The sequence below is a fragment of the Monodelphis domestica genome, chromosome 1, assembly GCF_027887165.1.
Source record: "Monodelphis domestica isolate mMonDom1 chromosome 1, mMonDom1.pri, whole genome shotgun sequence".
Classification (NCBI taxonomy): Eukaryota; Metazoa; Chordata; class Mammalia; order Didelphimorphia; family Didelphidae; genus Monodelphis; species Monodelphis domestica.
In genome coordinates, this window is record NC_077227.1 from 406,464,074 (window position 1) to 406,476,599 (window position 12,526).

At 37.4% G+C, this 12,526-nt stretch overlaps 1 protein-coding gene across 1 annotated transcript; it reads left to right on the top strand.

Annotated features, from left to right (window-relative positions):
• The first annotated feature begins 305 nt into the window (after positions 1–305).
• LOC103098543 (bactericidal permeability-increasing protein) lies at positions 306–4,529 on the top strand. Its single transcript, XM_007474376.2, has 3 exons — positions 306–478; positions 1,435–1,494; positions 3,701–4,529. Exons 1-3 carry the CDS (start codon positions 356–358, stop codon positions 3,908–3,910), a joined length of 393 nt encoding a protein of 130 aa, XP_007474438.2. The 5' UTR covers positions 306–355; the 3' UTR covers positions 3,911–4,529.
• Positions 4,530–12,526: the final 7,997 nt, after the last annotated feature.

A 12,526-nucleotide genomic window follows, 5' to 3' on the forward strand; every position in this document is an offset into this window, starting at 1 on the left:
ATATATGAATATATTTGTTGTATTATATATAATCAAGTTTTATGTATATATACATATATATAATTTAATTGGTATAAGATGGTGTTTAAATGCATTTTAATTCTCTTTTTTTACTAGTGACTTCAATATTTTTTCTGGTAATTAGTAACTATATATATATATATACATACATATATATATGTGTATGTATATATATATATGTATTTCCTTTTGTAGAGATAATTAACTGTTCCTAAGAGCTGATTATCTTCTGTGGAAAGTCCTTGTCCCTGATTGTATTCTCTTTTGCCTTCATTCCTAGGGCCAATTTTTCAGTTTGACTAATCCCTCCAAACATGCCTTTTCACCTTCTGTTATGAAAATCCCTGAAGACAATCACCGAATGATTTATTTTGCCGTCTCACCTTACTTCTTTGACTCAGCCAAACAAGTTTACCAAGATGCTGGAATAAAATCCCTCAAAATGACTAATGAAATGGTAAGACAGGGCAGGTGGACTCAATCCCAGCTTCCCAGGGCTAGAGAGAAGCTCGTAGGTAGTCCAGTCTGTAAGTGAACAAGAACCCCTTCTTCCACATCACTGAAATCTGACACCTTCACTGACACTTCTAGTGAATGACAGTCATTAGGTCTGAAATCCACTACCTCCATTTGATTTTTGGACAACTCTTATTATTAAGAAGTTTTTCTTTATTTGGATCTAAATCTTATTTATCTAGAACTTCTACCTTTTGGAGGGGGATGATTAGAATGAGTGAAGCCAAGATTCCTCAACCCCACTCTCCTGTTCAAGTTAAATCAAATCAGACTTTTGTAAAATACCTACTATGTGCCAGAAATTGTGCTGAGCATACAAAGAATAAAAGATGATCCCTGCTCTCAAGGAACTAGCACTCTAATGATGAAGACAACTGGCAAGTAGCTATGTAAAAGTAAGACATATGGAGGATAAATTGGAAATAAGCACTAGAATTGGAGAGAATCAGGAATGGCTTCTCTTAGAAGATGGGATTGTAGCTGCCATTTGAAAGAGTCTAGGGAAGCCAGGAGGAGGATGAAGGGGAAAAGAGCTCTGGGCATGGGAGAAGCCAGTGAAAATGTCCAGATCAGGGAAAGGAGTGTGCTTGGTGTACTCTCAGCATGGTGACAGTAATGGCGGGCTGAGGGCGAGCAGTTTGTAGATATTTGTAGATGACCCAAATCTCTGGTATCTTGAGCACAATTATCTTAGGGGAAGGAGATGTGTGTGTTTGGGATCATGAACTTTATGTAGTTCTTTCTTAGTTTCCGGGAAGATGTTGCTGCTTGAGGGGAGTGGATAGGGAGTAGGTGTGTGTGGCTTGAGCCATCCCTACTACCCTAAATGGAATTCTTTGTTCTTCTACACAGCAGAGTGGCAAGCCTTAAAATCGCTTGCTTTTTCACTTACTACAGGTTCCAAAGGACTCCAAATTCCCTCTGACAACCAAGGTCTATGGAACTCTGATCCCTCAGGTGAGCTGTTCCATTTCTTTTTGTAATAGTCTCTGAGCCAGATACTGAGAGAGAAATTAGTATCTAAGTTGACAAGAACATCATGGTATCAGGGTAGCAAGTTTGGCTATTGCTGAGTTCATAGATTACACAGTGGATACCAGGAGAAAGTAGGCTTACATAGACTGGTGCAAACCCCTCTGCCCACCTATTAGTGAGAAACCAGTTCAAAGTACATGGTAGACCAACTAGAACCATCTTTATCTATGAAGTGTGACCTACAGGACCCACCTGAGATACAGGTTATTTTGACAACCACATATTAAGTGTAATTTGAAATATTGATTCAAAGTCACAGAGATATCAATGAGCATATCCTGATGTTAGTGAAATAGTCTAAATATGTCCCGTATCATAGTTTTTTCTTTCTCTGTTTTTGGAGAAGGGAACAAGCATTTATATAGTGCTTATTGTGTGCTAGGCACAGTGCTATGCATTTTTATAAATATTATCTCACTTTATCCCTATAACAACCCTGAAATGTAGATGCTGTTATTATTCTCATTTTACAAGTGAAGAAACTGAAGCCATCAGAGGTTAAGTGATTTGCCCAGAGCTGTATACCTCTTGAGTGCTAGAAGTCAAATTTAAGCTAGATTCTTCCTGAGTAGGCCTAGGGCTTTCTCCACTGAACTTTCAGCTGCCTCTTGGTCCTCTACCATGTCTGGAACCATGATCTGCCTATAGAACACCTTCCTTTCTTTCAAGGTCCACCAGGCTTGTTCATGACAACTGAGCTGGACATGACCTTCCCTGGTGACTTGATGCTTCTCTCCTGCCACTCTCTATGAATAAGTGTTAACTATATATAAGACACTGCTGAGCAATGAGAATTCTAATACCAATAGCAAGGTAAGGCAGTCCCATGTTGTCAAAGGGCCCATATTCCATGGGAGAGATAACACCAATAGATAATTTTAGCTGCAGCACTGATGGAAATGTCTCATGGTCTTTAGGCATGGGTATACTAGAGCCAACTCACACTAGCTCATGAGAATTGATTATTAAATTTTCATTGTGAGCATTTATACCTTGGAAATAGCAAATGCTATAAACCAAGGCTTGGTTATTTTTGGTTTTGTTGACTGTTTAAGACTCAGAGAAGTGATGAAGAAAATCTTAATGCAAATTAAATTTAGTGCTGTGTCATAACTATATTTTTCTGTAGTGTTGGTTGTTAAACATTACTAGTATCCCTTTGTCCTTATGGAAGAGCAGCAAAGCAGTTGTTTATGATACTTGTTTTGTAGTGTCATTTCCATCATCCAAAACAAATTCTGATGTTGAGACACTTGATAGCACCAGGGACTTTGGTGAGAACTTACCTTTTCTGTCTTGAGGAGAAGGCAGGGGCTGTAGCAGCCACAGAGGCACTGGGAAGAATGTATCACTACAAAGGTTGCTCTGCTGAAGGATGATAGGGGACCATGAAGGGAGGCTGAAAGCATGGCTGGTGATGACTCTGACAGGGAGTTGTTATTTGGGGGGCTCTAGGGTACAGAGTCTTAGACTATCTGGGGTCCAAGAACTTGAACTGCCCTTTCCCCTTTCCCCTTTTCTATTTTTTATTATAAGGGATGGTCTCTGGGAAGTGTAGAGACATAATGAAAAATGAAGGTCATATAAAAATGAGATATCAATAAAAAGTGAAAAAACTCTTTTAATTTTAAGGGGGGCATTCTCTTTAGGGTAAACAAGATGTATAGAATTGAGTAGATACAAAGCACATTCAGAACAAATACAAAGTAATTATGGAGCGACATTAGGAAACAAGACAACCAGGAAAGGCCTCTTGTAGGAAGTAGACCTTAAACAGAACCTTAAAGGGTGCTAGATGAAGAGGAAGAACATTCTGGACATAGAGGACAAACCCAGTGTGAAGAGAAAACAAACATGGTCAGTCAGTTTGGCAGAGATCTTGAGTGAATGACAAGGAATATGAGGAAAACATCCAGGAAAAATAGTTCAGAGACAGATGGTGAGTGACTTGACATTTTTAATGATTGGAATTGAATAGAGCAGGAAAAGTGTATTGGGGAGATCCTCAGCTATCCCCCTTTTAGATACTATCAGCAATGGGGGTTTATAAAAAATGCTATCCTATCTCTTCAAGAATTTGTGATAACTGAGCACTTCATCTACAACTTCTCTTTCTTTGTCTCTGCAGGTTTCCAAGAACTTCCCCAACATGAAAATGCAGTTCATCCTTGACATGCCTTCTATACCATCTATCATCATCACCTCTAAAAATAATACGAGCTTCATGTCTTCTATTTCAACTCAAGCCTATGCTATTTTCCCTAATTCTTCTCTGGCCCCGCTCTTTCGGATTAGCCTGGTCAGTATGGATTGGGCTTGGAAAACTCATGGGTGGTAGCATAGTCCAACTGAATGAGCTCTGGTTTGTCCACATATGTAGCACTACAAAAACAACAACAACAAAAAAACCCCAACAATCCAGAAGCCAGGACATCAAGTCAGAGCCCTTGTTCTAGTCCTAGTTCCAATGCTAACTTGTATTCTAGAAAAGCACTGGATTTGGAGGCAGAAGACAAGTGTTCCAACCTCACACATTACCTATATGACCTTGGGCAAATCCTTTTTGTTCCAGGTCTCAGTTTCCTCCTCTATAAAATGAGGTGAAAGTAGACCAATCTCTTCAGCTTTTTTCTCTATGTTCCTAACTCCCTTTATGAATCTGAACGGGGCCTATATGGATTGGAGATGAAGAATCATAGATTTAGATCAGAATGCAGAATTAGAGCAGGGTTTCTTAAATCTAACTTCTCCCTCTCTCCCTCTCATTTTGCAGATAAGGAAACTGATGTGTAGCAGCAAGTGTATGAGGCAGGGTGGGAACCTAAGTCTCTTTCCAATTCCAAGTTCATTGCCCTATCCAATAAACCAAGGCCTCTTTGAGGACCTTGAGGTTCATGAATTTTTTTCTTTCTAATTGGAAAACTATTTAAATGTTATCTTGGGAATAACACAGAACTACTAAAGTAGCCATAAAAACCAAGTCTTTAATCAGAAAATAGAAAGGTTCAATAATTGGCTGCTGGCACAGAGCCAGGCTCCAAGATACTACACAGTTAGAACCCTGGGGCTCTGGGGACAGTATCTCTGGGAGGATCACCATGCTAGATGATTTGCCAAAGAATAATGGAACTTGTGGATCTTGTATACCTTTGGAGGAACTTGGTACAGCAAACCTGCATTGACAGGCTTGGGAAAGAGGTTACAGCCAGGAGCTGGGGTATCACTGAGTGGTCTACTACAAAAGAAAAGGGTCAAGCAAAGGCTGGGCTTCCTGGAAAAGGACTTTAATACAATGGGAGAAGCTACTGAGACATAAAAAAAGGTACTTAACATTTGACTATGTCCACTAGTCCCACCAAAACGGGGGTCACCAAGCACTTCAAGCACTTTATTGTTCAGTCTGAAACAGTTGAGTCTACGACTTCCTTCTGGTGAGTTCTCAGGGGACAGGAGCAAGCCTGACACTTGAAAAAAAATCCAGTTGACAGAAATATAATTTATTTCCTTTTTAAATTCTGCATTTCTTATGTATTTAAAAATATGATTCTGAGAATAGCTCCATAGCTGTATGACCCTGGGCAAGTCTCTGAACTCTGCTTCTGTTACCTCATCTGTAAAATGAGCTAGAGAAGGAAATGGTAGACCACTCCAATATCTTTGCCAAAATTTCAGATGGGGTAACAAAGAGCTGGACATGAAAAATGAGTCAATAACAAATTATTTCATTGGCATAAAGGAGTCTCTGCACACACAAAATTTAAGAACTTTTTAAAACCATACTGTCTCTTGTCAGAGGAGAAGACTTTAAATTCTGACTTTGCTACTCCCTATAAGTGAGGTTCTAAGCAAGTCACATGATCATTCTGGGTCTCAGTTTATTCATCTGCAAAATAGGGGTGCTTTTTTATTCAGGAGGAAAAAGTTCCATTTCATGTTTTGATTTGATTTGATTTTTTGGAAAAATTCTTTGACATACTCAGGGGTTGTATAACTATAGGAGCCTTTCTGACTCTAAATTCCTGAGCCAATGATCAAAATAATGAAAATAATAAAAATTGCCTCACTGGATTGATGTGTGGGTCCAATTAGATAATGTATGTGAAAGCCCTTTAGTCACTGAAAAACAGGCTTCCCATTGGGAGGTGATACTAATGCTGATGTGACAGACTGGACTTTCCTAGCCTAAAGGACAACACTGTCACACCACATTGACACTGTTTCAATGCTGACAATGACATCTACAGCCAATATCTCATTAGAATCCTCCAACAGGCATGGGGAAAGCAACTACCTTCATTTATAAAATAAGAAAGTACACTCAGACTAGTTATGGGGTTTGCTCCCAATTACACTGTGAGTGGCAAAAACAGGATTGGAGCATAGATCTCTAGATCTTTCATCAATAAATAAGTCTGTAAACATTTTTAAAGTGCCTACTATGTGACACCCAGAAGATAGTCCCTGCACTCAGGGAGCTTACAGTCTAATGATTCCAATGGTCTTTGGAATGCTCCTTTAAGGGCAGTACCCAGATCAGAAGGGAAAGAGTTGAGAGTTGGAGGAATTGGAAAGTCAGGTGTGACAAACCAGAAGACTTACCTGATATTGCTGGGAAAGGGAGAATAATGGTTTTGTTTGTTACTTGGTTAGGAGTCACCCAGTCCCTTGGTTCCTGAACTCCCCCCCCCCCTTCTATTTAAACTCTAAACTTCTTTTTAATTCTGTGATTTTATTGGGGCAGCTAGGTGGCTCAATGGATAGAGCACTGAACCTGAAGTCAAGTCAGGAAGATTCATTTCCCTAAGTTTAAAATCTGATCTCAGATATTTACTAGCTTTGTGACCCTGGGCAAGTTAAGTTACTTAACCCTTTTGGCCTCAGAGCTAGAGAAGCACTCTAGTATTTTTGCCAAGAAAATACCAAATGGGGTCATAAAGAGCTCAACAACAAATGATTCCATTGGTATAAGGAAAACTCACTGAACTAACTCCCCAAGTACATATCTGCTCTGGATTTATAATCATAGAGAGTTGCCTGGGGGCATTGAGAGATTAAATTACTTGCCCAGAGTCACATAGCCAGTGTGTGCCAGAAGATTGACAAAACTTAAACCCAAGACTTTCCTGGCTCTGAAGCCAGATTTCTCCTAAACCCTATTTTCAAGATGATCCCTGGTACAGCATCAGTCCCAACCAAACCCAGTTTTGCCACTCTTCAGAATCTTAGAATCAGTACTAAACACTGGTTCCAAGGGATAAGCAACTGGGGTTAAGTAATTTCCCCAGTCATACAGCTAGGAATTATCTGAGGCTAGATTTGAACCTCTAGGTACTACCTCTTTCCACTGAGCTACATAATTGCCCCAATCAACTAACATTTTTAAAGTACTTACAAAATGTTGGGACTTGTGTTATTGAGGTTACAAAGAAAAAGACAAAATAGTCTCTGAGGCAAAGGAACTTACATTCTAAATAAAGGAAGTGCTTACCCATACACATCAATAGTTTGCTAATTAAGCAACCCTCCCCACCTTCACTCTACTTCTAGAACTCGGTAGCACTGGAATGACTCAAAGGCATTTTGGGGAGGAAAAATCTAGTCTAATCAGTCCTTTATTTTTTTAAAATTTTATTTAATTAATTGATTTAGGATATTTTTCCATGGTTACATGATTCATGTTCTTTTCCTACCCTCCTCCCCCTCCCCCCATCCCCTATAGCCAAGGAGTAATTCCACTGGGTTTTACATATGTATTGATCAAGACCTAGTTCCATATTATTATTTGCATCAGGGTGATATCTTAGAGTCTACATCCCCAATCATATCCCCATTGACCCATGGGATTGAGCAGTTGTTTTTCTTCTGTGTACCTACTTCCACAGTTCTTTCTCTGGATGTGAATAGCATTCTTTGTCATAAGTCCCTCAGAATTGTCCTGGATGATTGCATTGCAACTAGTAGAGAAGTCCATTACATTCAATTGTGCCATAGTGTTTCAGTCTCTATGTATATGGTTCTCCTGGTTCTGCTCCTTTCACTCTGCATCAATTCAAGAAGGTCATTCCAGTTCACATGAAATATGTCCAGTTCATTATACTTATAGCAAAATAGTATTCCATCACCAACAGATACCACAATTTGTTCAGCCATTGTTCAATTGAAGGGCATCCCCTCATTTTCCAAATTTTTGCCACCACAAAGAGTTTGGCTATAAATATTCTTGTACAAATCTTTTCCCAAAACCATTATCTCTTTGGGGTATAAACCCAGAGGTGCTATGGCTGGATCAAAAGGCAGACAGTCCACTAAAGCCCTTTGAGCATAGTTCCAAATTGTCCTCCAAAATGATTGGATCAATTCACAACTCCACCAGCTATGCATTAATGTCCCAATTTTGCCACATCCCCTCCAACATTCATTACTTTCCTTTGCTGTCATTTTAGCCAATCTGCTAGGTGTGAAAACAACTTCAGAGTTGTTTTGATTTGTAGTTCTCTAATTATAAGAGATTTAGAACACTTTTTCATGTGATTATTAATACTTTTGACTTCTTTATCTGAGAATTGCCTATTTGTGTCACTTGCCCACTTATCAATTGAGGAATGGCTTGATTTTTTGAACTAGATTTTTTGATTTAGCTCCTTATAAATCTGAGTAATTAGACCTTTGTCAGAGGTTTTTGTCATAAAGATTTCCCCCCAATCTGTTACTTCCCTTCTATTTTTTATTGCATTGGTTTTGTTTGAACAAATCCTTTTTAATTTAATGTAATTGGAATTATCTATTTTATAATTTGCAATATTTTCTAATTCTTCCTTGGCTTTAAAATCTTTCCATTCCCATAGATCTGACAGGTAAACTATTCTATGTTCACCTAATTTACTTAGAGTTTCCTTCTTTATATTCAAGTCATTCACCCATTCTGAGTTTATCTTGGTGTAGGGTGTGAGATGTTGATCTAAACCTAATATCTCCCATACTATTTTCCAATTTTCCCAGCAGTTTTTGTCAAATAGTGGATTTTGATCCCAAAAGCTGGGCTCTTTGGGTTTATCATACACTGTCTTGCTGCAGTTATTTTCCCCAAGTCTATTCCACTGATCTTCCCTTCTGTCTCTTAACCAGTACCAAATTGTTCTGATGACCACTGCTTTATAGTAAAGTTTTAGAACTGGTACTGCTAGGCCTCCTTCCATCATATTTTTTTCATTATTTCCCTTGATATTATTGATCTTTTGTTTTTCCAAATGAACTGTGTTATAGTTTTTTCTAATTCAGTAAAAAAAGTTTCTTGATAGTTTCTTAGGTATGGCACCAAATAAGTAAATTAATTTAGGTAGCATTATTATTTTTATTATGTTAGCTTGTCCTATCCATGAGCAATTCATATTTTTTCCCCCAATTGTTTAGATCTAATTTTAATTGTGTGGAAAGTGCTTTGTAGTTGTGTTAATATAATTCCTGTGTTTGTCTTGGCAGATAGATTCCTAAGTATTTTATATTGTTTAGGGTAATTTTAAATGGAATTTCTCTTTCTAATTTTTGTTGCTGGGATGTGTTAGAAATATATAGGAAAGATGATGATTTATGTGGGTTTATTTTGTATCCTGCAACTTTGCTAAAGTTGTTGATTATTTCCACTAGCTTTTTAGTGGATTCTCTAGGATTCTTTAAGTAGACCATCATATCATCTACAAAGTCTCTCATTGCCTGTTTTGATACCTTCAATTTCTTTTTCTTATCTAGTTGCTACTGCCAGTGTTTCTAGTACAATGTTAAATAATAGAGGTGATAATGGGCATCCTTGTTTCACTCTTGATCTTATTGGGAATTCTTCTAACTTATCCCCATTACATATGATGATTGTTGATGGTTTTAGATATATACTGTTTATTATTTTTACTAAAGGTCCTTCTATTCCTATGCTTTCTAGTGTTGTCAAAAGCTTTTTCTGCATCTATTGAGATAATCATGTGATTTTTTTGGTTTGCTTGTTGATATGGTCAATTACATGGTTTTCCTAATATTGAACCATAATTGCATTCCTGATATAAATTCCACCTAATCATAGTGAATTACCCTCGTGATCACTTGCTGGAGTCTTTTTGCTAGTATTCTATTTAAGATTTTTGCATCTATGTTCATTAAGGAGATTGGTCTCCAGTTTTCTTTCTCTGTTTTTGGTCTGCCTGACTTTGGAATGAGTACCATATTTGTGTCACAAAAGGAATTTGGTAGAAGTCCCTCTTTACTTATTATGTAATAGTTTGTATAATATTGGGATTATTTGTTCTTTGAATGTTTGCTAGAATTCACTTGTGAATCCATCTAGTCCTGGGGATTTTTTCTTAGGGAGTTATTTGATGACTTGTTCAATTTCTTTTTCTGATTTAAGAATTCTATTTATTCTTCTGTTAATCTAAGCAATTTATATTTTTGTAAATATTCATCCATATCACCCAGATTGCCTTATTTGTTGCCATATAATTGGGCAAAATAGTTTTTAATGATAGCCTTAATTTCCTCTTCATTAGAGGTAAGATCTCCCTTTTCATCTTTGTTACTATTGATTTGGTTTTATTCTTTCCTTTTTTTTTATTAGATTGACCAGTACTTTATCTATTATATTTGTTTTTTCAAAGTACCAGCTTCTAGTCTTATTTATTAATTTAATAGTTCTTTTACTTTCAATTTTATTAATTTCTTCTTTAGTTTTTAAGATCTCTAATTTAGTTTTCATCTGAGGAGTTTTAATTTGCTCACTTTTTAGTTTTTTAATTTGCAAGTCCAATTCATTGAGCTCCACCCTCCCTAATTTGTTAATATGTGCACTCAAGGATATAAAATGTCCTCCTGAGTACTGCTTTGACTGCAACCCATAAATTTTGATAGAATGTCACATCATTGTCATTCTCTTCAATGAAATTATTGTTTCTATGATTTGTTCTTTAACCAATTTTTGAGAATCATATTATTTAATTTCCAATTAATTTTTGGTTTGCCTCTCCATGTACTCTTACTAATTATTATTATTTATTGTATTATGATCTAAAAAGGTTGCATTTATTATTTCTGATCTTTTACACTTGTTTGCCATGTTTTTACACTCTAGTACATGGTCACTCTTTGTGAATGTACCATGTGCTGCTGAAAGAAGGTTTATTCCTTTTTGTCCTCATTTATTTTTCTCCACATATCTACTAACTATAATTTTCCCAAGATTTTGTTCACATCTCTTACCTCTTTCTTATTTATTTTTTGATTTGATTTATCTAGATCTGATAGAGGAAGGTTCAAGTCTCCCACTAGTATAGTTCTATCATCTATTTCTTCCTTGAGCTCCATCAATTTCTCCTTTAGAAATTTGGATGCTATGCCATTCGGTGCATAAATGTTGAGTACTGATATTTCCTCATTGTCTATACTGCCTTTTATCAGGATGTAATTACCTTCCCTATCTCTTTTGACTAGATCTATTTTTACTTTGTCTTTGTCAAATGTTACGATTGCAACTCCTGCCTTCTTTTCTCAGTTGATGCCCAGTAGATTTTGCTCCAGCCTTTTACCTTTACCTGTGTGTGGCTACCTGCCTCATATGTATTTCTTGTAGACATGGTAGGATTTTGGTTTCTAATCCACTCTGCTATTTGCTTCCATTTTATGGGTGAGTTCATCCCATTCATATTCAGAGTTACGATTAGCACTTGTGTGTTCCCCAACATTTTGATTTCCTCTCCTTGTCCTGCTCTTTCTTCTATTCACTATTTCCTTTTACACCAGTGTTTTGTTTTTAATCAGTCCCCCTAATCCCCACCCTTATTTTACTTCTGTTTCTCACCCCCTCCCTTCTTATTCCTCTCTTATTTTTCTTTAGGGTCTTTTTTTTTAAATTTTATAGTATTTTATTTGATCATTTCCATGCATTTTTCATTAAAGACAAAGATCATTTTCTTTTCCTCCCTCCCACCCCCCGTGGCCGACGCGTGATTCCACTGGTATCATATGTGTTCTTGACTCGAACCCATTGCCATGTTGTTAGTATTTGCATCAGAGTGTTCGCTCAGAGTCTTTCCTCTGTCATGTCCCCTCAGCCATTGTAGTCAGGCAGTTGTTTTTCCTCGGTGTTTCTACTCCCTCAGTTTGTCCTCTGCTTATGGATAGTGTTTTTTTCTCCTTGAACCCTGCAGATTGTGCAGGGACATTACACTGTCACTAATGGAGAAGTCCATTACATTCGATTATACCACAGTGTGTTTGTCTCTGTGTACAATGTTCTCCTGGTTCTGCTCCTCTCACTCTGCATCACTTCCTAGAGGTCATTCCAGTCTCCATGGAACTCCTCCACTTTATTATTCCTTTTTTCTTTAAGGTCTTTTTAAGGTACCCACCATACTCTTCCTCCTGTGAATCTTAAAAATTCTCAGACCCTACTTCAGAACACTTGGTTAAGACCATTCCCCATTTTAAACAATGAAGGGACTTAGTCAGGAATGTGAGAATTCTCCTCCACCCATACTTAAGCATACTTTAGGGGAAGATAAAGTTGTAAACTCTTTATTGAACAATGAAAAAGTACATAACTCATACTTATAGTGAAGCAAAAGCCTTAAGCTAAATCTATTTTTAGGAAGGTGCTAAGTACCTATGAAGGTCAGGCAACTTGCAAACTTGTAAAGGACAAGCCTTAACAAAAGAGGTGTGAGGTTTTAGTCTACTCAGGTGTGAATTACTCAAAAGTTTAGTCTACTCAGGTGTGAATTAAGAATGGTCTGTCCTTTGGAAAATGTCTACTGTTATTGGTAGATGTGAGAACTTAGGGGAGGTGACATAGGAGAAAATTCTCTTTATAAGGAGGTCAGAAGCTGAGAGAAGGGAACTCTCTCTGAGAGAACTCTCTCTGAGAGGGATTCAGCCTTGGAAGCTGAAGTGGAGCTCAGGAGCTGAACTGGTGGGT